The sequence below is a fragment of the Manis javanica genome, chromosome 10 (genome assembly GCF_040802235.1).
Source record: "Manis javanica isolate MJ-LG chromosome 10, MJ_LKY, whole genome shotgun sequence".
Classification (NCBI taxonomy): Eukaryota; Metazoa; Chordata; class Mammalia; order Pholidota; family Manidae; genus Manis; species Manis javanica.
This window is the reverse complement of record NC_133165.1, coordinates 93,977,487-94,003,705: the sequence shown is the minus strand read 5'-3', so window position 1 is coordinate 94,003,705 and position 26,219 is coordinate 93,977,487. Positions and strand designations below refer to the sequence as shown.

Below are 26,219 nucleotides of genomic sequence, written 5' to 3'. Positions count from 1 at the left end.
TAAGTGGAGTATAAGAACAAAGGAAAAACTGAAGGGACAAAACAGCAGCAGAATCACAGAACCCAAGAAAGGACTAACAGTTACCAAAGGGAAAGGGACTGGGGAGGATGGGTGGGAAGGGGGGGATAAGAGCGGGAAAAAGAAAGTGGGCATTATGATTAGCATGTATAGTGTGGGGCAGGGACACGGGGAGGGCTGTGCAACACAGAGAAGACAAGTAGTGATTCTACAGCATCTTACTATGCTGATGGACAGTGACTAATCGGGTATGTGGGGGGGTGGGGGCTTGGTGAAGGGGGGAGTCTAGTAAACATAATGTTCCTCATGTAATTGTAGATTAATGATATTAAAAAAAAAAAAAAAGATTCTTCACCTCCTAAACAGAAATTAGAGGGGCAGCAATGCTTTATTAAGCATTATATATAAGCTGGTAGTGACAATCAATAGCAGAATAATCTATTAACATTCTTATAACAGTTTAGGACATTAATGTTTTAATCACAGAGTTGCCAGTGTTCTGAAGCTTGCATAATTTTTAAGACAGTCAGAAAACAAAAAACTCATGGACTCCATCAGTTTCTTTCAAAGGCAATCGAAAATCTTCAGAATAAGTACCATGCACATTTTTATTAATCATATTTATAGTATTAATGATATTTGGCTTGTATTATAAAAATACTTTATCATACTAGACATATAAAAACAAATGATAGACTTTAATATCTCAAAATAAAAATAAGATGAAATAGGTTTCTGTAAATAAGAATGTCAAATCCAGAATTACTTAATACACATTCTAATTATGAAATTGTACTATATAACGTATTAGTGAATATACCCGATTGCATTTTCTCATGGCAAACGAGACACAGGGTTAACATTTCTCTTGGACTTCTGAAAACCTCAATATCATCTGTCTTTTGGTGGATTCAGTTTCATATGACGTCTATGATACCTTGAAAAGAAATAAATATTTAAGATTATTTTAATAAAAATTAACTGTTCCTGATTAGTCTGCTATTAGCACTCAATAAAATCATTATATAATACTGTTAGATATATATATAGATATATAGATATATATGTACAGTTAGATATATCACAAATAGGTAGGTACTTCTTAATAATAAGTCACATTTCCCCACTGTGAAAACTGTTCCCTATTAATTAAGCATTTTTTATATCTTGAGGGTAATTTCAATATGGTAACCTGTATGACTGATCCTTAATTAAAAATGATTGTATTTACAGTAAAGAAACAGCACATTTTGAACATGCTGAATGTGTTCTATTGAACTCGTATTTAAAAGGGGATGTTTTCCTCCTAATGGAGGTCTTTTAAGCTGAAAAAAATATGTTTTAATACACAACAGGATACAATCAATTAGTAATGTCTTTATGGAAAAATGTCACTAAAAATGGAAGAAATGCAAATTAAAACAGTGAAGAACCTTTTACTTGTTTTTGTAATTACAAATATTTTAAAAATCATATTGACCAATCCAGGTACAGATGTGATGAAGTAAGTATTAACTGGTACAATACTTTTGAAAAGCAGTATGGCAAGATATATCAAGAATTTTTTTAAGTAGTCATAACTTTTGATCTAGTTCTTCTTCTTCTTCTTCTGAAAATCTATCCTAAAGCAATATAGAAAAATAGTTAAAATATTAACTTTTAATTTTAAATATTAAATACTAAATATTAATGGGGAAGGAGATACAGGATACAAATGTATATATACAGTATGATTAATACCATGTAAAAATAAGTGAACAGAACTTATGTACAGATCTAAAGAGATAAATGAAATGCAGTTAGCAGTAATTAACTGTGATTTCACTGTAGAGAATTTTTTTATTTGCTTCTTTGCATTTCCTTACTTTCTTCATTGATTTAAGAAAATTTCTGCACAGAGCACATGTATTTGGGTGATGAGGTTTCCACAAAAATTTTCTTAGGGAAGATTTTGGCAAATCAGTATAAATTTTATTACTTTTTTGCTTATGTAGAAATTCAGTGTAAGGATTTCTATACCATAAATGTAAGACATGTATCTCATGCACTTTAGTTGTTGATTAAGATACCTGAAGTATTCTTTGTTTGTTTTAAGGTTTCATATAAGCAACTTTCATATAAATTGTTTTCTTGATGTTGACTTTTTGAAAACTTGCAAAATACAGACAACAAAGTTTTAAAAACAAAGTATATCTTTGTACAATAACATCGAACACTAAGTTGTAGAATAATACATACAGCATAACAGCATTTATGTAAACATTTCTATATGTACTTGGTATTTGCATAAAGAAAATTTCTTATAAAGGTTCCAGTTATCTGCCAGATAATCTAACTTGTGCAATAGTATCCCTGAAAAGTGTTGTCTCAAAGCAGCTCGCCACCAGAATAGGAATTTGGTAGTCATGAACTTTCTGAAATTATAAAATCTGAATATGTGTTTTTCAGAGAAGTAGACTCCTAGTGTTTCCTCAGATTCTCAATGACGTCTGTGGCCCTAAAAATGCTAAGGCCTATCCTATAAGAATGTGATTCAGCTTACATTACTCAACCATTTTCATTACTCAACTGACTAACATGTTTCAGCACTGACAGCCATAAACCTCAAAAGCTCAAGTTCTAAAATATGCTCAATAAATATCCAATAGCATTTACAGATTTCTTATCATGCATGAATTTCAATATATGCTACTACCACTAGTCTGAAGCAAATACCTTAACTTCAAGGTACCACTATAACTTACTATCCAGACTGGGACCCTTTAGAGGGAAAAAAACCTACCCTATTAATAATTAACAATACAGTTAAACTGAGACTGTTCCTGGCAAACCAAGATGTGCTATTACCCTTCTTGAATTATGTAATGACTCAGGGATATCTGAAATGTTTGTTTCAGTTCTTAATTCAGAGCAGAGTACCTCCTGGTTCACAATGCTGTTAGACATTAAACTCTGTTTCCTACTGACGGTGGTAACTATTGTTTGTTGACTCCATGGAAAATTACCAAAGTAGTTCTTTAAATAATGTGGTACTGCTATTCATACATTTAAAGGATTGCTCTGTATTTCAGATACTTAGAATTATTTTTCCATATCTTTCTTACTTCCCATCCAGCTATCTTTCAATCTTTCCACACTTCTTTCTTTCAATATGACTATATATTTAGGGGAGCTATGTTAGCTGTTTTCTTTTTAAAGAGGTATTATGAGAATTCGGACCATTCACTCATTCATTCATTTATTCAATCATTTTCAAATGTGTGAGCATCTACTATGTGCCAGGCACTATTTCTAGGTGCAAAGAATTCTGCAGCACAAAACAAGGCAAAATTCCCACCCTCAGGAAGCTTACATTGCAGTGCAGGAGATAGGAAACCAAGATAAGTAAGTTGGCCAGGGAAGGCTTCAGTGAGTAAAAAAATCCGAAGAAAATGAGAAAGCTGGCTTTGCTGTTATCAGCAGGAAGAGTGTTCTATGCAGAGTGAACAGCAAGTTTAAGGGTTCTGATGTGAAAGGAAGGGCATGTTCAAAGAACAGGAAAGAGGCCATGTGGCTGGAACAGAGTGAACAAGTAAGAGAACAGTAGGATTCGAGTGTGGAAAGATAATGGAGGGTCAGATCACAGAGGTTCCCGTAGGTTAACAGTCACTGTAACCTTTCTCTGGTTGAGATGGGAAGCTATTGGAGGATTTTCAACAGAAAATTACAATAAATAGAAATTTTAACAGGTTCCCCTGGCTGTGTGCTAAGAGCAGGCTGTAGGGAAGCAAAGGCAGAAGCAGGGAGACCACCAGGAAGCTACTTTGATAAACCAGGCAGAGGATGGTGGCAAGGGAATGGTGATAAATGGTCATATTTGGATCCACTTTGGAGACAGAGATAACAGGATTGCTGATAGACCAGATGTTGGGTGTTAGACAAACAGAAGAGTCAAGAATGGCACCAAGGTTTCTGCCCCAAGCAGCTAGAAGAATGGAGTGGGCATTAACTGAGATAATGAAGGCTACAGGAGAAGCTGGTTTGTGGGGACCATCAGAGCTCAGGCAGAGACACATTAAGTTAGGGATGCCTATTAGACATGTCAAGTGGGCAGCTGGATATACATGTCTGGAGATCAGGAACAGGTGGTGGGTGACCAGAGATAGATTTGGGAGCCATCAGCATGCAGATGTATTTAAAGCCACAAGACTGGATGAGATCACTCTTAGAGATAATGGGACAGAAAAGAAGAGAGAACCAAGGACTGATTCTTGGGCACTTCAAAATTTAGAAATAAGGGAGATGAAAAGGAATCAGCAAGAGAAATCAAGGTAATAATACGAACTTCAGATAAGTAAAGAGAGCCTCAAAAAAGTTATTAAGGTTGAATTGATAAAAATAACAGAAATTTGAGTTTTTCCCTCAACCATTAGCAACTCTGTAACACTGCTAGATAAAATACTGTGTTCAGGAAGAATTATAATGAAAAGAATGGTCCATCACTTTTCAATTTTTTTCTTGCCAACTGACAAAGACTGAGACAAGGAAGAAGAGCTTGTACACAGATGCTGGCAACTGAGGGCACTGACATCTCCTCCTTTCTGAATACTGGCAACACTGAAGGCCAACAGTATACCTCAAGGACTGCTGTGGAGGGCAAAGAAACCATTAGCATGTCCTCAACAACTATTTACAGAGGAGCTATCAAATGCAAATTGCTGTAGGGAGTACAAAAAAAATGGAGTCACATAAGAGATACCTTTCAAAGAATATGTTCAAAGTCCCATGACTTCCATAAATATAATGTAATGGCTAAGCTGGTTTCAATTTTCATCACTTGCAATATCATCAAAAAGGAAGTGGCAGGAGCCTCATGGTTATATATGTTATTTTTTCTAAATCAAGCTTTGCACAGTTGAATATAAAAATAGTCATTCAGGCAAAGGCAGAGGGTAAGGACTAAGAGTTCAATTTACCCCCAAATCCAATGTCCTGGGTTTTCTCATCACCCATCTCCCACAAAACAATTCAAACAGTTCTAGCACCGAGTCTCAGTATAAAGACCAAATCTAAGAAGATATTTTGAATTGCCATCCTAAAGTAAACAAGATCACCAGGATAGGAAAAGCCAAAATCCAATTCACAAGTTTAGTGGTAACAATTTTAACTTTAGATTTCTAGACCTGAAAAAATCTACTCAACAGTGTTTATTGGCCACTGGACTATTTCAGCCTCAATTCTGTACAGTCATACTACCTACACTTCTAGTCCACCCACTTTGGGCGAGTCCAATAATTAGATGCATGTAGGGTTAGGACTGAATGCAGTGGGGCAACATCTTGGTATCCCTAAAACCTTGCTGACCTTGATTAAGAGTCTGATAATGAGGAACAGCTTAATCCACCTGAGACCTATCTAGGTGGAAACTGGATAAACCAAATAAACTGATAGCTGAATTTGGGAATAAAACTTCCAAGAATCACTGGGAAATTTACCAGTGGACTATCCCAAAGACTACCATAAATAAATACTGTTTCAAAGAAAAACTGAACACCTTCAAGAAGCTATAAAGATAATTAAGATAATGTTCCATCAGCCAGTAACTTAGCACCCATATATTCGATTAAGGATACTGTATTAGAGGTCTTATGGAAACTTACAAAACATAAGATACATTTCTAAAGAAGAAAGAATAGTGTAAAATAGAAGATGTAACCAAAAAATGACTTACAAATATAATATTAACAAATATCTAATAAACTATAGTTATATATAGTAAATATACTTGTTATAATAGTAGTAGTAGCTATTCAAAGTGACTATAGTCAAATTAAATTTCATGAAGAAAGTGAGCTAAGAGCAAATGGCAGAAGAGCAAAAGTACTGAAAATCAAAGGAAAAAACGTTTAAGATGCCTTGACAGTGAAATGAAAAAAAGCAATATTAAATTAATTCTACTTGAAATGAAAAAAAGCAATATTAAATTAATTCTACTTTTAAGAAACTCATTTTAAATGTAAAGACACAGATAGATTAAAAGTAAAAGATACATCATGTAAATGCTAATCAAAAGGTTGGATAAGTTTTATCAATACTAAACAAATTAGGTTTCAGTTTAAGAAATATTAGTAGCAATAAAAAAGAGACCATTTCATAAAGATAAAGGTGCCCAATGCATTAAGAAGACATAACAACAATAAATGTAAATACACCTAATAATAGAGATTCAAAATATATAAAAACAAAACAGAATTGGGAGGAGAAATAGAAAGGTCCACAACTAACTAGAGTTGTAGATTTCAACATTCCTTTCATGGTAATTTATTCAATCAGAAAATTAGTAATAATATAGAAAACTTGAACAATACTACAAGCCTAGTAGATCTAATTGTTATTTCAAAAAACACCACACCAACAATGGCAGAACATACAGTTTCTTGTCAAATGCACATGAAACAGTTCCCAAAACAGACTGTAATCTGGCCATAAAACAAATCTCAATCAATTTAAAGACTGAAATCATGTTTTGTGATCACAAGAGAATTAAGCTAGTTATCAGTAACAGAAAAATATCTAGAAGATATCAACGTATTTGGAAATTAACTATTAAATAACCCATGGACCAAGGAAGAAAACACAAGAGAAATTAGTAAACATTTTCAACAGAATGAAAATAAAAACAAAACATTATCAAAATTTGTGGGACACCACTAAAGCAGTACTGAAAGAGAACTTTATAGCATTAAACACTTAAATGAGAAAATAAGTTTCCCAATGATGAATGTTAAGAATCTAGAAGAAGAACAAATTAAACCTAGAGAAAGCAGAAGGAAGGAAATAGCAAAGAGCAAAAAATCAATGAAAGAACAAACAAAAAAAGAATTAAACCAAAAGCTCATTCTCAAAAAGATCAACAAAATAAGAATACCAGGAATGAGAGGTGACATCACTACAGATTATAAAAATATTAAATGGGTAATAAGGGAATATAAAGAACTATGCAAGTAAACAACATAGAAGAAATGGGCAATCCCTTGAAAGGTACAAATTACCAAAGCTCCCTCAAGAAGAAAGAGATAAACTGAATAGCCTTGTCAATGTAGGAATTAAATTTGTAGCTAAAAACCTTCCCACAAAGAATAAGAAAGAAATAATGCCCATTCCACACATACTCTTCCAAAACATTAAAGAAGAGGGAATACTTCCTAATCCATTCTATGATGCAAGCATTACTCTGACCCCAAAGATATTATAAAACTACAGACCAATATTCTTAATAAAGATGTAAAAATTCTACACAAAATTTTAGCAAAATCAAATCCAATTCATTAAAAAAAATAATATAATATTACCAAGAGGGATTTAACCCAGGAATGAAAGCTTGGTTTAACATTTAAAATCATTAAACATAATTCATCATATTAAAGACTAAGAAAGAAAAAACATGGCCATTAAAAAAAATACAGAAAACAGCATCTAATAAAACTCAACACCAGTCATTATAAAATCTCTCTACCGCAGAAAACTACAAGGGACTTTCTCAACCATATTAGAGGTAATCTACAAAAAGACCCACAGTGAACATCATACTTAATGCTGAAAGACTGACTGCTTTCCCTCACTAAAACTGACAGAAAGGCAACAATGTCCATTCTTAACACTTCTACTCAACATTGGACTTAATGGTCCTACACAGTGAGATAAGGCAAAAAAAGAAATAACAGGCATACATATTGTAAAAACAGAAGTAAAATTGTCTTTATTCAATGATGCCATGATCCTTTTATGTAGAAAATCCTAAGGAATATATAAAAATCTACCAGGCCCAGTCTCAAGATCACAGGATACCAAGTCAACGTACAAAAATCAATTTTATTTCTATATAGAAACAACAAAATATTTGAAATTGAAAATTAAAACCCAAGCCTATTTACAGTAGCATAAAAAATATGAGATATTTGGAGTACATTTAACAAAAAATATATAATAATGATATACTGCAAACTGTAAAACAGTGTTAAATAAAAAAATTTTGACCTAAATAAATGGCGGAATATATCATTTCAATGGATGGGAAGAGTCAATACTGTTGAGACATCAAGTCTCCTGAAACTGATCTAGATACTGAATATAATCTTCAAAATCCTAGCAGGCTTTTGTAGAGACTGAAAAGCTGATTCTAAAATGTATATGGACATGCAAAAGACCTAGGATTGCTGAGACAATGATGAAAAAGAGAACAAACTTAAAGGACTCACTCTACCTGGTTTTAAGAAAGCTACAGGAGCCAACTGTGTGGTACTGCAAAAACAGACACATATTTTAATGGAACATGTATGGTCAGCTGAGTTTCAACAAGGATACTAGGGCTATTCAATGGGAGAGATAACATTTTCAATGAATAGTGCTAGAACAATTAGATATACATACACAAAACATGAACCTAGACATATGCCTCACCATAAATTAAAATTAACTTTAAATGGATTATGGACCTAAATCCTAGAATCAAAATGAAAAAACTAGAAGAAAACATAGGAAAAAGTCTTAGTGACCTTGGGTTAGGCAAAGGTTTTTTAAGTAGGATTAAAAAAAGCCTGAAATAAAGGGAAAAACTTATTAATTGGACTATGTCAAAATCAAAACAAAAGACACTAATAAGGAAATTAACAAGCAAGCTACACAAAATATTTGCAAAACATTTATCTCATAAAGGACTCTGATCTATGAGCTTTACACTTTAATGAGACAACAATATGAACTCAAAAGCATTATACTAAGTGCAATCAGCCAGACACAAAAGGGCACATACTATATAATTCCATTTACATGAAATTCTAGAAAGGGCAAAACTGCATGAATCTAGAGATTTATGAAATTGTAAGAAGTGATAGGAAACAGATCAATGATTGCCAGGGGCAGGAGTTAAAGGTAGGGAACTAAATGCAAAGGGCTTAAGAAAATTTTTTGGAGTGATAAAACAGTCTATGTTATGATTGTGGTAGTGATCATACAACTCTATACATATGTCAAGACTCATCAAGTTATAAACTTAAAACTGGTGAATTTTTCCATATGTAAATCATACCTCAAATAAGCCTATTTAAGAAAAGCTCCTTCAAAGAAGAGTTAAGAGGAAAACTGAGAAGACAATATTAATAATTATCAATACTTTATTATTGTTGAGAATATACAATATGCTAGGTGTTTAACTTAGAAATTTTATCTCAAAGTTACCATACAAATTAGGCTTATTATTTCTATTTTCTTTAATAGGTAACAAGATAGAATAACTAGCTGGGGCAAGATGATTTGAGTAAGTCCAGTCCTCTTTAACACAAAGTTGTACACTCAGAAAAGAGTCTTAACTTATTGGAGTTCAAAAGCACAAAATTGAGTTTAAAACTCTCTATCTAGGGGGAAAAGGGTATGCGTAAGTATAAAGATTTCTTTTTATACTTTAAGTACTTCTGTTGTGTTAACCTTTTAATAAAAACTTATTTAAAAAGATGTTATATATCCTCAATTATTAAATTAATAATGGATCCCATTTGATTTTAATAACTTAAAAACTGAAGTATTTAGTAAAATATTCTTCTATATCCTGATATTTAAGGAGCAGTGCCTTCTGACATTTAGAAACCAACACCTGAAGTGGCTAACATTAATCTAAAATGTATGTAGATAGCAAATAAGTATTTTTCAGTTAATGATCACACATTAGCTTATTCATAATTCTAAAAGATGATACATCACAAGGACAATGCCTACAGGTAAAAACTGTTCTTTCTATACATAAGCCAGTATCTGGAGTTTTCTTCTCTGTATGAGGAGAGATACTGGGATAATCAATTGCATTTAATTAAAGTCTGTTTAGAACTGAAAGTACCTAGTAATCCTGATGGGACAAGACAAACCAGGAGATTAAATTAGTTAGTAGTCAAAGCTCATCAGCAGTAATAAGATTAAAGAAGTAAATAAGATTAAACATAGGTGGGGTACTAGACGTCAAAGTCTTAAGATAAACATGCTTGGTTTTAAGACTCCCTAATGGTTTCCATGCCTTCAGATTTGGTCCCTTCAAAATACACACCTTTATAGAGGATTTTCATAACTTCAGTCAGTGATTTGGTTATGGACAAAAGATGACAAAAGATTGCAGCAATATGGAACATGCAGGAAGGAAACAGTTACTGAAAGCCATTATAAAAGAATTTCAAGGTGGAGCTTGAACTAAAATATTTGGATATCGGGGCAAAAACAAAAGGTAAAACATGAGCAGTGTTATGAATCATGGCAAGAAATCTCAGAATACAGTAACGACTTAGATAATGGGGCTGTGAAATAGCTTGCTAGTTTGTTTTCAGATACCTAACTTACAAAGACAGGGAAAAACCCGGATAGCATGTACAAAAAAACTGGATAACAAATAAGAAAGAAAAATCAAGGAAGGGTATATAAAATATAAGCAGGAGTTGAAAGGCACAATGGTGGACAAAAAAATTGCAGATAATGAAAGCAGTATTACTATATCAGTTTCCCAAGAAAAAAATCGGAAACTGATACAGAAATATCACTTTCATTATAGAAAGATTACTGGGGGTAGGGCTTTTCAAGAAAGGAAAAGAAGAATTATATTTTGTTATAATGAATTTAAAACTCTGGACAGACTTCTAGTCTTTTTTACTGAAATGTAGTTGATATATATTATATCAGTTTCAGGTATACAACACAGTGATTGAATAATTATATACATTACGAAACACCATGATTAAGTGTTCTTACCACATGCTACAATAAACAGAGAAGTTGAATATATCTTTCTGAATTAGTGATTTGTTTTCTGTGGGTAGAGAGATACCTAGTTTGAAATATTCTGAAGACAATGGTATTGGGAATAAGACTGAGGAAATTTTAAAAAATGTATAATGGAGCAGGTTGCATGTCATCTGTATAATGAATACAATTAAAGTTCTCAGCATGAATTTCAGTAAGACATGGAGTATGGGGCAGAGCCCTGAAGAACCTCTATTGAAACTAAAGATAAGACAGAAGCACCTTCTAAAGAGAAACTAAAAAGTAAACCAGGCTCCGGATGCATACATCCACTTGCTTTCAGTATCGTTCCCCACCAGATGATCCATAGACTTTGCAGACTCAATGTAAACAACAACGGGTTCTCTTCCTCATTCTCAAACCTGTTTCCCCACCATCCACCCAACCTCTGTCAGCAGCTTGACAGGCCTCCTATCTCCTCCTCCTCTTTCTCCATCCACACCCAGTCAGGTAACCTCCTGTTGTTAATTAACGCTCTTAAACACTGTCCTCTCTTTTATTTTCTCCCTTTTTGTTCCCATTGCTGGTCCTTTCATTTAGATCTTTAACAGATTTCACCTGGACTAATATAATAGTTTCCTAACAGGTCTCCCTGACTCTATAATCTTTCATATATCACTTTATCCTAACTACAGAACCTACTTAATAACTCTCTAATTCATAACATTTGGGCATGTGAGTTTGCTTCTTGAAATTTACAACAAAAATAAAATCTAAACTCCTCAGCACAACACAGAATCCTTCATAAAACCCTTACTACATTCCTTCCTCCACACTGAACTACTTGCAATTTCCCCAGGTACTCTGATTTGCTGTTCTCTCTGCCTTTCCCCATTCCTCATGACTAATTCCTAACTCTTTTTTCAATGCTCAATAACTAAATTTTGTTTATTTACTCTAGTCATCCCTCCTTGACTATAAGCAACTTACAAACAAGGATTGTATTTTTGATCACCCAGCACTTAGTAGTAGAGCAGCGTGATGAATGTATATTCATTAATGCCATAAGTATGTTCTGTCATACATGCACAGCCCAGTGCTAGTTACTGAGTGTCCAAGTGAATAAGAACAAAGTTTGCTCAAACAAACATAAAAAAAAAAGCCACCTCTTAGTTTTAGTAGGGAGTAAGATAGATATAGAAGAAGAATCAAAAGAAGAAAATTAATTAAACCCAAATGTTATGAATTAGAGACAGATAGGAGATAAAGAATCAATGTAATAAAATGTGAATATTTGTAAACAGAGGGACAACTGTTACTTCTAAAGGAACTGAGAAAATATACATTGCCCAACCATTTTCTATACCCTACTTTTTTTTGCAATAACTCAAAATCTGTTAAATGGATAAAAAACTAAAGAGAACATCATTTAACAGGAAGTTGTATGAAAACAATACACTGACTATATAACAGAATGGAAAAATTTCAAGAACTCTTGCAAAATTCACTGAAATCTTTGGTTAAATTCCCCCACTAAAATAAAGGAAAAAAAAGAAGTATTATTTCATTTTAGCTGCAGTATATGTTGATTTAAAAATGTAACTTAGATTTTTTGGATAAATGGGCAAATACATAAAAAAGAAAAAAAAAGGAACTTAGTAGATGATCATATTGGGTGTTAATTTCCCCATGCAGAATACAACCTCGGAAGTTTGCTAATGCAAGGAAAGTTATGTGTTCCTTTAGTGTGTCTTGTGGGAACTGAAGAAAAAATAGAACTTACTGTCCACGAGGATACCAACAGTGCTTAGTAGTAAAGAACATTTTGCTAAGTTGTTCTATCATGGGTCCTTGCTCAATGTGTTCATCTTTTTCTTCTAATCTGGTTTTCAGCACTTGATCATGTGTTTCTTCAGTATTATGCACAGGATCTGGCCGAGGGATAGGCTACAAAATAATTAGTAATGAACAGCATCAAAATGTAGAAATTTTAGGCAGCATTTGACTGAGTTTACAACACTCAGAAATTCATGACAGTACCTCAAGGCGGGTAAATAAGTTATCAAAAGGGAGTCACTTGGTTGCATTACACACTAAAGAATCAGAAATATTTTTCTTATATCACTTTGAGTTTCTTTGCCAATAACAAATTCCTATTTAAAGTTATTTTCCCCTCATAATAAAGTATTTAGTTTCTATTTCTCAAAATTATAAATTGTGCCCATTATTTTTTAACTTTAAAGTTTAACTTAAAAGTCTCTACCCTGCATATCATTTGAGATAGAATGAAAATCCTTTCATTGAAAATGATGTTTCTTATATCCAAAGGGAAAAGGAAAAATTAGTGTTTTCATTTTAGGTGACTTGAAATGCCACCAAATGATGCTTTTGGCAACGTGAGTAGTTTTTTTCCCTAAAGACATTAATTACTAAAAATCTCACCTGCTCCCCAAAACATGTTATATGACACATTCTCATTAGTAACAGTGAGTGGCTCACTAAAGGCCTTAATAATCACTGTCTTGGAAAGTCAGATTACCTATATTTTTAATATAAGTGATAATGTATGTACTCAAGACAGTAACATTGCCTTTTTTTATCAATACCATTTATATGTTTTTGATACCATGAAAATCTGAATTTACAACCAGAAAGACGTCTTCTTTACTTTTACATACTATTAATGACAACCACTACGTTCTACCAGTATATTAAATGTTACAGCATATACTTACGTATACATGAAAAAATAAAACCTCTTTAAAATGCATGAAGTGCATGAAGGTGGCACAACTGGCTATGTACTACAGAAATGCAAAGTAACAAGTAGTGGAAAGCAGTACAGGAGCCAAGTCAGAGCTTTGCCACAGGGTATAGAATGTATTCTACAAGGGTAAACAAAGTTATGAGTAAAGGAAGGTAGGTAAGCACACACAATAAAATGGTAATCTTAAAAATGATGCCGAGAAACCAGATTATCAAAGGCCTTCAAAGTAAGCCTCCTAAGTAGCAATTTGACAGAGGTAGAAATAAGGAACCACTCACTTAGTGTGGGTAGAAATGAGGAGGAATTATATTAAAGAGGTTAAGAACTTGCATTTTGGTCTGTTTCTGTCACTTACTAGCTTTGTGATCTTAGGCAAGTTATTTAAGTTCTTAATTTCCCCTTCCGTAAAATCAGAGCAGTATCTATATAATATGTGAATTGAGTGAAGTAATAATATATAGTATCCTTAGCTCTAAGGGCTCAATAGTAGGTAGCTACTAGCATTTCTTTAAGGCCTTTATCAGGAAAAAAGTGGTATCAACTCATTTTAAAGAAAAGTGCTTCTTAGCCACTTAATTTAAAAACATCATCTCTTTTATGTATATAAATGAAATATTCATAAGTGTCTTTGAAGTTACTATCAGACCCTGATATATATTAGCAAACATGGGATGAGAGCCTATAAACAGTTTTCTGTTTTAGGTTATTATACTTGTTGCTAATGATCAAAGTGTTTTAAATATTATCAGAAAGTTATTTTCAAATGCTAATAAATGTTCACCGTCTCTCTTCCTATTCCCAAGCATGCTCAATTCTAATGTACTACAAATTCTCTCTGCTTTGTATGATTAAAAACTTTTTTCCAGGCACACAGATAAAAGACATTGGAATTAATGGATTCTTTGAAGACTGTTATGAGCCTCTGGGAGCATCACAATTGATTTTTAGGTTAGTATTTGATCTCCTTGATCCAACTTCAAAGAAAGGGTTTCAGTAAAAAGGAAAAACGAAAATAAAACTGAATGTCAACTTTAAAAAACATTCATAACTGCCATCTTGAATTTCCCTTGTTTTTCTTAAGAATTTTCAAGCTATGAGTTTTGAAATTTTCCACTAAATCAACCACTAAAAAGAACTGTCTAGTACTTAAATTTTTACTTTATTTTTCCAAGTCATTATTTTTTTGGCCCCTGGTGTAGTATCTTTATTCAGTTAAACTAGAAATCTTAAATTCTAGAAAAACATTTTTAGAATATCAGTACTTTTAATATAACATATACCCGAGAGAAGTGGAAAGAAGGATCTTTTTACCTGGATTTATGAAAATGAATCAACATGTTTTAGATTTAAATGTGAACTACCAGAAAACCAAAAATGCAAATCATCTTAACTTTCTCAAAGCCAGTCTCAGTAGGTATTCCTATATATGGGTAGGATCTTTGTATGCATTATGCTTTCCAGGGCCTAGAGAATCAAAGTGCCCACCAGAATTGCAGCCCTATTTCCTTGGGAAAAGAAAATCAAGTCTAAATTTTAAGTCATGTTTGAGAATATTTACTTAATTTTATGTACTCTCTTCATAAGATTTGTAAATCTGGATTTAAAAAGAACATACTTTATTTCAACAGTACTGTGTTTTGAAGAATGTTTCTTATTGTGTAGTTCAATGTACAATTTATTACTTGAGAAACAAATTCCATCCCTCCCATGTCAATTCTATTAGCCCTAGATAAGAAACCCGGTAAGCATGAAGAGGGAGGAGCAAATCCATTCATGTAATCAACAAATATTTACTGTGTACCATCCAAGTCCCAATGTCAGTCCAGGTGCAGAGCATATAGCAGGGAATGAGAGACAAGGCCCTGTCCTCACAGAGCTTACATTTTAATGGTGGGAGACAGAAAACCAGGAAAATATCCATTGCCGGAAATGATAAATGCTATTGAAAAAAAGCGAAGTATAAAGGATACTTTATGTGCAAGGGTTTATAGGTAACCAGATAATGAATAAGGGAAGGTCTAAAGGAAAGGAATCAACTTTGAGATTTCTGGGGGGAAAGCATTCCAGGCAGAGGAGGAAGAACTACAAAGGCCCTGAACCAGGAGTTTGACTAATGTCCAGGGAGGCCAGTCCGGAAGCAGTGGAGTGATAACATGTACACTGATGGGAGTGAGCTTATAGACTATAGAGAGAGGAATGCTGATGGTGTGGGAGAAGACACAACTGCTACAACAAAGGGAGAACAAAAGAAAAAGAGGAGGAAGGGAGTTGGGCATGGATGCAAGGGAGTGACTGTCATGATGGACTGTGGGATCTATGCTAGGTAAGGAGAAAAGTGAGAATATACTATACATGAGGAGCTGTGAAAAAGTGGTTCAGTTGATGCAGGTCTCAATGAGAGGATGAATAATTCTTGGAGTGGGAGACTAGGGGGGTGCTGGTAGTAAGCTGGTTGAATTTTTTGTATCTAAATTGTCAGGCAGAGCAATTATTTGTGATAAGAAATATCTCTAGGGTATGACAATGGGCAAGGAAGCTGAAATAGGGAGAAAAGATCAAGAAATGAGAGACCAGGGTATTAAGACAGATCATCTACATGGGTATTTAAAGAATTAGAACAGAAACAGTGTTGGAGAGCTTGACAGTACATCTAAAATCTTCAAGAGTGGAGTGATGGTGAAGTAAATCAAAAGATGGTAGATGACAACAAACAGGATGGATGGTATAGTTTAATAACATAAACTATAAAGCTAGAAATTATTAAGGAGGAGGAAAGAAAGGGAGAAGCTACAGGGACACCTACTCTACTTCTAGGCCTGGTACTAAAAGAGATACAGGAGAGAAAACAGCAACTATTTAAAAGACTGCTGGGGAAGCAATGGCCCTAGCCAGTATTCCTTCTGGTTCTTTCTATTAGAACCAGAGGTGAAGGCAACACTCTGGAAGTTAAGGTCGTGAGAGATTGTAGTGATGGCAGTAAGTTCTAAATGTAGAGTGGAAAAGTTTTGAGAGCTGAAAAGGATAAGAAAAGGATCAGATTCAGAGATATAAAGAGCCACGTGGGGATAAGGGTCTTGATGTTGAGAAATGACATCGCAGTCTTGGTTTCTTGGCATAACTGCTAAAAGAAGGCTCAGACATGTAACCAGAAATATAATACAAAATAGTAAGGGAAGAAGAGACAATATACTGTGAGCTGGAGGGTTTACAAGCCAAAAATCAATGACTTTTACCTATTTTCTGCACAGTGACCAAAGAAACCAAACACATGAGGTACTGGATTATTGCCTACAGTATCTGGCTAGAAAACAAAGCAAGCAAACAGAATGGTGAGGTTAAAAAGGGAATAGAAAATAACTATCAAAATAACACTAATCTATTTTGTCAAGTCAACCAGTACTCTGGCCCTAAAGATGATTTTTAAAAATAGGTACCACTAGCTGCACCACATGATGACTTGAATTATGTAATTATTTTCTCCTTAAAAAGCAAACCAAATACTACCAAATATAGCAGAACAAGCCTTAAAGAAACAGGAGGAAGCATTTCAAATATAAAATAATAAACAGACTTGGGTCAAGCTAAGATAAATTGAAAACAAAACAAAACCTCCTCTGTCTAGTGCCTGGCCTTTGAAGAAATATGGAAAATGTTAAATTATGCCACTTAAAATGTATACCCATGTGGCACTTTAGAAAAAAATAACTAAAAAAGAAGAAATCCACCAAACATTAAAAGGATTATCAGAATGAATACAATATAAAAGAAATGAAACAGTACTCTAAAATACAAGTTTTCATAATATCTTAAAATACAATCTAGGGTAGGATGGGACAATGTGTTTTATAAATTTATACTAAATGTGTTTGCTTGATTCCTCATCAGAAATCTACCAAGTTTTAGACCAGAAAACTGATGCCATAATTATATTTAAAAGGTTCACTTTGTGTATTAAAAAAAGCCTTTTAAAAAAGACGTAGGCTCCAATCCCTGAGCTGTGGCCAAGGACTCAGAGCCTCCCCTTTGAGTCCCCTCACTTCCCTATTCTCTGTGCCCTCATCTTCTCCCACCACCACCTTCTGCAGGCCATTTCCACCAAGGAAAAGGAATTGTATCATATGTCCACTACCCAAAACCACTCTTTCGACCCCTGTGCTGATGGAAGTAAAGGTGATGATGTGCTTCCTGCTGGCACTGAGGATTATATCCATACAAGAATTCAACAAACAAACGACAGGAAGACCCTTAACTTCTGTCCAAGAGATCACTGATGATTATTATAAGAAGGAACTAGTGATGGTATTTAAGAAAAAATTTGCCAGCTATGGTACTGTCATTGAGCATACAGAACATGGAGAGGTAATTCAGGTACAGGGTGACCCGCACAAGAACCCATGCCAGCTTCTGGGAGACTAGACTACCACATAAAGTTTCCTGGGTTTTAATGTTTTTGGCTGAAGCTTAAGTGAGGATTTCCTTGCAATGAGTAGAATTTCCCTTCTGTCCCATGTCACAAGTTTAAAAACCTCAGAGCTTGTATAATGTAACATTCGGGGTCTGCTTTTAACTTGGGCTAGTGTAACTCCCTCATGCCATAAACTGCAAAGAGCCAGGAAAAAAAAAAAAAAGAAATAAAGATGTAAAAGAAATAAGGGAAAACAGAAACAGTAAAATTAAAAACCCTAAAGATTTTAACTAAATAAAGGAAATCCAACAACTTCCTTCTCTTCAGATACTGTAAGGAAGTGTGAATACTTCTAACAGCAAATTAAAAATCACAAGAGATGTTCTCATACATACTTTGGTGTGTTCATATGGAATGTCCACAGAAGGGTGGTAGCACACTATTGTCCTGCCATCAGATGTCAAAGCCAGCTCTACCTTGCTAAAAACAGAAAGTTTAGAAACAGAGTTAAACTGTGTTCAAAGAAGGATGATTATTTTTAGAGCCAAAATGAACTGATCATGAATCCCTGAAGAATAAATGCCATAACACTGCACTGGCAAACCTGGCACCCATATCATAGGAGAAACTCAGACTATCACACAAAAATGGTCACTTTAACTACCACAACACTAAATCCTTAATGCACCATCACACATTATTTTATCTAAATTATTCTTTAACTTATTCATTTTTAGACTACCCAAGTCTTTGGAAAAGATCTTTGCATTTACTTATCACTATTATAAAAACTTCCTTATCTAAAAATGATCTTCCTAAGGACATTACTTAGTTGAATTATTAAAGTTGAAGATGAGCAAAGTACATAATCTTCCAGATAAAGAATCACTTGAATTTCCAATCTTAGAAGACTGCAGCTGAGCACTTTTTCTAGATCAGCATTTCTCCGAGCGCCTTTGGCAGAACTGTACAACTGTTAAGACTCCCATAAAAAGGGTTCTGTGGTCAAACACATTTGTGAATTACTGAATATTATCCCTTCCCTCCATTAATATTCCTCAAGAGAACACATTTTGGGTAATACTCCTCTATCTACTTCTTCCAGGAATGCTCTGGCTGGATCTCATTCCTTCAGGTACCAACTAACCAAGTGTGTTTTTCAAAGATTCTGGCAACTACTACTGTACTTAGATCCACATACCCTCTAAAGAACATGACTTTCAGCTTTTATTAAACTTATATGTTCTCTAAATGTCTATAAATTTAAATTGCTAGGATTTCAACACCAACTAGATTTGAACTACACCAGCAATTAAACCATAAAGTGTATTTTAGCTAACACAGGATAAGGTATGAAGTTGTTTCATTATGATTTGAAGACAAGATACTGTAATATGGCTACAATGAAAATTAAACCTTTCTGATAAAGGATGGAGTTTTATGTCATGTGAAGTACTTATAAGACTCAATCTCTTCATGTTTAAAAAGTGTTACCTATTACCTAATTTCATCATTATCTTAGTACCTACTAAATATATAATTAAATCTAGTATAAAAGGAAGAAAATGTTTTTCTAAAATCTGCAATAAAAACAACATAGCTTAAGGAAATATGTTGCAGTTTTTGCATATCAGACTCTGCTACAGGGAATAAAACAGTATCTTAGTCACATTTTTCTGAGTTCTTAGCATAGTTGGTTAGGAATGAGTAAATACCAAATCAATTATGGTTGAATTTAAATATTTGTAATTTAGGATTATTCAACATCAAATAAAAGATAGATAACTGCTTAAGCTAAGAGATATGAACTCCAAGAGAAAATTATAAAAACTAACTTTTCCAAAAGGCTAACGAATGCTTCAAGAAGAAAAGACAGTATTTCTAACAGCAGGTCTGTCTCACAAAAAATTAAGTATTCACTGAAACACAATAATGACTTTTATTTAAAATATTTATAAGCCCAAATAATGGGTAGATAAAAATCACTAAAATAATTCTTAAAAACAAAATTAAAGAAAGAATAATCAGAAAAGAAAGCAGAAAATACCAAAACAAGAAATAAAATTAAACCATTTCAGATACAAAGCTAACAGACTATTATTTTTTCAATTGAATTTTAATACATACCAATTATAGTCATCTGGAAGAGAAGAATATGTAGATTTATGACTAACACAACATAAAGCTCCATCTGCAAAAACCCAAAAAAGTTCAATGGATTTAGTTAATTTGAGCATACATTCTCACATAAATATAAGGCTAGCTTTACTCATCCAACCAAAATTTACTGTGTTTACTATTAAACAGGGCTGTACTAGGGGCCAGGGATTCAACACAGAAGATCCAGTCTCTGCCCTCGAAAAGGATACAACTATAGTGAAAGATAGACAAGTAAACAAACAATTTCAATATAAAAGGTAAGCTCTGTTAGAATGGGTAAGCACTGGGAGAGGGAGGGGCACATGGACAGGTTACAAAACACAACCATGCAAGTTCAAGAACACCTTTCTAGTGGTAATGACGTTCTCACTCCTAAAGGATGAAGGAGTAAGTAGGAGTTGGTGGGGCGGAGTGCAATGCTCCTTGAAAGAGTAACAAGTGCCAAGGACCGGAGGTAAGAAAGAACATGAAGTATTTGAGTATTGTAAAAACTTTCGTGTGACTGGAGTACATAGTTCATAAAGGGGTACTGTTAAGGGGTGAAATACAAAATAAACTGTTCAAAATTAACTTTTCTTAATCAAAATGCTCACATTTCAAAGCTTATTTCCCTTTTATAGAATACCTGCAAATTCAAAAGCTGTAATTACTTTTTTAAAAGTTTGTGAAAGATTTTCCTATGTTCAGCGAGAGGGTGTTCTTTTAAATGTAAAGGAAAAAAAAACATAAATGTAGCTTGGTATAGGTTTTTTAAAGTAGTCCTCCCTCATCCAGTTACACCTTCTGGGTCTCAGTTACCAGAGTTGGGAAGCAGATGATCCTCCTCCTGAAATAGCATCGGGTCAACAGTAGTCTAATGCTACATCACAGTGTCTACGTCTCTCACCTCACTTCATCTCACCACCTAGCCATTTTCTCATCTCACATCATGACGAGAGGTGAAAGTACAGTATTTTGAGAGAAAGACCATATTCATATAACCTTTATTACAATATAGTTATTGTTTTACTGTTTTTGTATACAGAGTATTGTAATTGTCTTATTATTAGTTACTACTAACCTCTTACTGTGCTTATTTGTAAATTAAACTTTATCATAAGGTATGTATGTGCAGGAATAACACAGTAGAGGGTTTGGTACTATCACTGGTTTCAGGCATCCACTGAAGGTCTTAGAACGTATCCCCTGTGGATAAGGGGGTACTATGTGTATCCTGGCTAAAGCCAAGGATCACATTCTCTCAACTGAGCCTTTTACACCTCAGTATGGAATACCATCCCCATTTTGCTCAACTACCACTCACCCTTCAAAGTCTACTGTTACTCTTCGATAAAATCAGTGGTAAGAGTTGTCTATTTTACATGTTCCACAACCAGTGTTTCATATGACATTGCTATACCTTCTTTGTGGTCTTTCTTTTTTTTCACTTATTTCTATGTATCAAAGATGTATTTTCCATCTTTTTATACCTCCTTTCCCCAAGGGTTGCATATACTTAGAAGTCTAGATATAAATTCTTACTTCAAAGCATAAAAAGTATCCTAACAAAATTCACTATTATCATAAAAGATTGCTCAGGAAAATATCAATTCCAAAATTCTGCTGATGTAAGATAACAAAATACAAAGAATTAGAAATTTAACCTCATCTGTCAAAAGATTAATTTTCAATTATCTGTGCTAATACAGAGGAGCATTCAGTAAGAAAAATCCAAGGATAATGAAAAGATCACTTACATGTATTTTATTTTCTTGTTTGACACTGTTGGAGATCTTCCTAATTACACATGTTAAAAGAAGTTTTTACTCTTTGAATCCAAACCAGCTATGTAATGTACACAGTGCTGAAAGAAACAGGTGGCAGAGGCAGGACTGCCAGAATTAAGTGTTCTTAAATAGGCAGGAGGGAAAACTCAAGACAGCAGTATTTCCATTCAACAAGAAACTCTGTAAGATTTCCACTGTATACTTACATAGACATTTGTCTGTACTCTCATGACATAGATCACATTCTAGGTATTTCGTATTTCCATAGATGTCTGTTTCAACTCTAAGTCTAAATAAGTTCTTTAAGACCAGGAACCAAATTTTGTTCATTAATGTGTCCCCATATTGGCTACTAGTAAAAAAGTGACTGCCAAGCTGCCTCTAAAATGCTAATTTCTGAATAATTAATATTTGAAAAACTCACCTGACATTTTATGAAGAGAAAAATTCTCAATATGGTAGCAGAGGTTCTAAATATATAATTAGGATTAATCCCAAAGTTAACATCAATTGGCCCAAGGCAAGGCAATGCGCCAAAAAGAATTTCAGTGAGGGTCAGCTCTCCATAAATAAATTCTTGTTTTATATATATGTTTAATTGCATTTTGATAAGATCTATAAAAACTGATAGTTCCACTTAATTTGCAAATGCTCAATATTTTCAGTTACTACAGGAAAGAGGTATAGCAGAAAGTATATTGGACAAAATTAGATGGGGAGACCTAGGTTTTGATTAGAGCTCTCATTTACCAGATATGTGACCTAGGTAGGGGAAATTTCTGAGGTCCAGAGAATGCAAGTTTCTTCAACTTCAGAAACAGGATAATACCATGTGGCATTATCCAAAGTTATAAAGATCAAATGATTTTCTATGCTTAAAAAACTAAAATAGTCTACATTCCCATGTTGACTATGTATTTTGGAAGATTTTTAATATTCCTTCTGGAATATAGGAAGGCTTTTTATTTTGCTCATTGAACTTTCTCCTTTAATCATTGTTTTGTTTACCTCTAATCTTAATGTCCTTCCTTTTCATGTAAAATATCAATAAGAGTAATAATAATACTTTGCCATCAATAATAGAAATAATAGAAATCATGCAGAATGAGGAGCTTCAGGATGCATGAAGTGAGGTAGTCATATTAGGATGACAGAGTGATAATGGAATAATTTTCTGGGGAAACCTCAATTAATTATTAGTTAACTCTAATCCATTCAATTCAGTTTAACATTTATCATCTATCATGTCTGAGAGGCACTGAGGAAACCAAAATAAATTAAGACACTGAACAAATTTGCAATCTAGTAGGTAAAGTAAACATAGACAATTTTCACTTATTCAGAGGCTAACTTGTTTTCAGATTAACCTGAGTGCAGACTAATGGGTGTTTCAGGACATGGAATAGGTAAAAACTGATGAGGTCTGATTTCCTATCAGCCTTGCAGGTGGATGTCTGTTGTGGGTAAAGTGTCTCTCCCCATTCTCAACACAAAAATGCTCTTAAATAATCAAGAGCAATTTTATTTTGTTTTCACTCTGATTTTAGTTTATATCTAGTCTCTTAGCAATCTCCTCCTCTATTTACTTAATTATACTCTTACACTTTTTACCCTAGTCTTGAAACAACTCTCTTCCCCTTAACTCAATAAACAAATGTTCAATTACAAATGGTAATAAACAGGAAACATGAAGGAAGAGATTAAGATCAGGCAGAGATGTGTAAAAAAGTTGGCTGACATACCTAAACATGAAAAAACAAACCTATTGTAACTCTCTACAGTGTCTGGGAGAATAGAGAGTTCACAGAGCAAGATGCAAGTGAAAGCAAGGTTAGCTGGGAAAAAAGATTTTAATAGTCTGTTTATATGGGTCAATGTTTTGACTATCAACATGTATTAACAGGCTTTGAAGGAAATGTTAAACTATATATGTTTCTTTAGAAAAGAAAGGTGGAAATTACATTTTTAAAAATGACTATATAAAAACAGAAAGAATACACTAAAATATTAATAATGATTATCTTTGTAAAATGGATTATAAATTTGCTATTTACTAATTTTAAGAACTACTAAAAAAGTAATATATCAAAACAGTAAATATAGGTGATTTAAACCAGAGGAAGTTCCTCTTTATCAATCTCTTACTTGCCCTCAGCTAAATCCCACTTGTGGTCTACACAGATAATCTTGCCTACACCTTTTACTCTGCCTTTATACACATATACATACACATGTATAAAATAGATCTTTTAAATGCACAAGTGGGAATGATTAGATACTGTGTGATAGATTGTGCAATATATATCTGCGATATACTTTTTTCACCCTTGTATTCAGAGATATTTCCACATTTGTATGATACTCATAGTAAAGATATAACCGTAACTGATTCATTCCCCTTTTGACATTCTTTCTCTCCTTTTCCACTATTGCATACACTTGTTATTAACAGGCATATACAGTAACCAAACACATTAAGTTTTCCACAGGGAACATGTACTTCTATAATATTTGGAAAACTTTGAAGTTTTTTTACACATTAAAAAACTCACTTACTTTGAATTGGAATTAAATGTTTCAAGACAGTCCTGTTTGATATCACCCATTTTGCTGCTGCTAATGCCATGGTGAATCAAGATGTTTATCAGGTGAGAGGAAAGATCAGTTGAAGAGGAACTGCTTTTAAAATCTGCTTGTAGGCATACCCATTTTCATCCCTGCATAAGAAATAAAAAAAAATCACGCTACCTGTGGTGAATTAAGGTGACACGATACAACGAACACTGCAAGAACAAGATAGGAATTACTACCTATAACTACCAGCACCTAAAGCAAAAGTTTTCAACAACTTTCTATTTCCATTAGATTTAGGACAATGAGCAACATCATATCAAAATATAAGATCAAAACCCTGGAACTATGTCTATTACTATTTCTTACAAATTTCTCAGCACCTGGTGTAGTTCTTTCCATTCAATGAGTGCTCAGCAAATGTGTAATTACCCTAGGAAACAGTCATTCACACGATAGATAAATAGAGCATCCTCCTTCATAATGCTAATGTCAGGTACGATGTACAAGGTCTTATTACGTCTATTAAAGCAGTATCAAGTTTCTGATTAAGTAAAATACTAAATAATGCCTATCCTTGTCCGATTAAATACTGATTTGGAGGAACATATATGAACACCTGAAAGTCCCAACTCTCACCCTCTCATATATGCATAAAGCTTTTAAACTTCCAAGGTGCTTTCACTACTTTATTTTACTCCTACATTAATCATTAAGAGGTATTTTTATTTTGATTCATAAAGAAACTAAAGTACAAATTTAAATGACTTGCTTCCAAAAACTTAAGGGTCAGTCAACTACAAACTGAAACTTTGGAAGTCATTAATTAAGCCACCCTGTTTCTTCCATAGTAAAAAGGGGAAAACAACCGCAGCCTCCGTGGCTGTTGTGAATCCGTGATAATAACCATTGTTACATCCCTAGTTTTTAATTTGCCTCGACGACTATTCATTCTCTTCCCTCAATAAGGCCTCGGGCCGCAGTCTTACTTGCTTCGTAGTGCAGGTTGATTGCTCCCACTGTCAGTGTACTAGCAGTGATACCCTGAGTTCATACAGTGTGCTTTTTAGAGTTTATAACCCCCTTGCCTATACATTATAGGCTCTTCCACAGATCTGTTTAATACCGTTAAGAACCGAGGTTCAGAGAGGTCAAACGATTTACGTGCCCACTACACCTATACTTAATAGATGGCATGGGTAGAACGCAAACCCGTGTCTTCAGACCACGAACCGAGAAACAAAACATTTGGGGAGGAAGGCAACAGATCCCTTCTGTCCGAGGCCCAGAGGCAAGGATAGATACCCTCCTGGGGGTTAGGTTATTCACTCCAGGGAGAGAAATAGAATAAAGCCCCTGGCCCGGAATCAAATCCCAAATCAAAAGCTGCGGACAGAATCCGAGGGCGCGAGGTTTGAGGAACAGGCTACCAGGAACGCAGGAACTAGAACCTGGGGACAGAGCGAAAAGACTTCGACACGTAAGGGTCCCCGTGCGATGGGCGGAGGCACGAGGGAGCCCCACAGGTAGCGCGCAGCCACGCGCCAGCCCTTCAGTAGGATGCACCGGGTCTGGCGACGCCTGAGGCTTTATCCTGCCGCTAAGAGACCTCGACACCTGCCAGAAGCCTGCCCAGCTTCTAAGGACTCCCTAACCGGAGGAGAGGGTAGCGGTTACCTTCACCGCTGCTCACCACGAGCCCGCCATCTTGCCTCAATCCGGGTCCTAGGAGACGCCGCTTCACGCGGCTTCCCGGTCCGCGGGGAACTCTGGGAAA

The 26,219-nt window shown here is 34.3% G+C and overlaps 1 protein-coding gene across 1 annotated transcript; it reads right to left on the bottom strand.

The window, feature by feature from the left end:
- Window positions 1-387: 387 nt before the first annotated feature.
- On the bottom strand, window positions 388-26,219 carry MRPL42 (mitochondrial ribosomal protein L42). The gene is made up of 6 exons (XM_037023060.2): window positions 26,120-26,219; window positions 24,428-24,588; window positions 20,073-20,136; window positions 18,341-18,425; window positions 12,557-12,720; window positions 388-955 (listed from the first exon to the last, which is right to left on the bottom strand). The coding sequence occupies exons 2-6, from the start codon at window positions 24,495-24,497 to the stop codon at window positions 910-912; spliced, it is 429 nt and encodes a 142-aa protein (XP_036878955.2). The 5' UTR covers window positions 24,498-24,588; window positions 26,120-26,219; the 3' UTR covers window positions 388-909.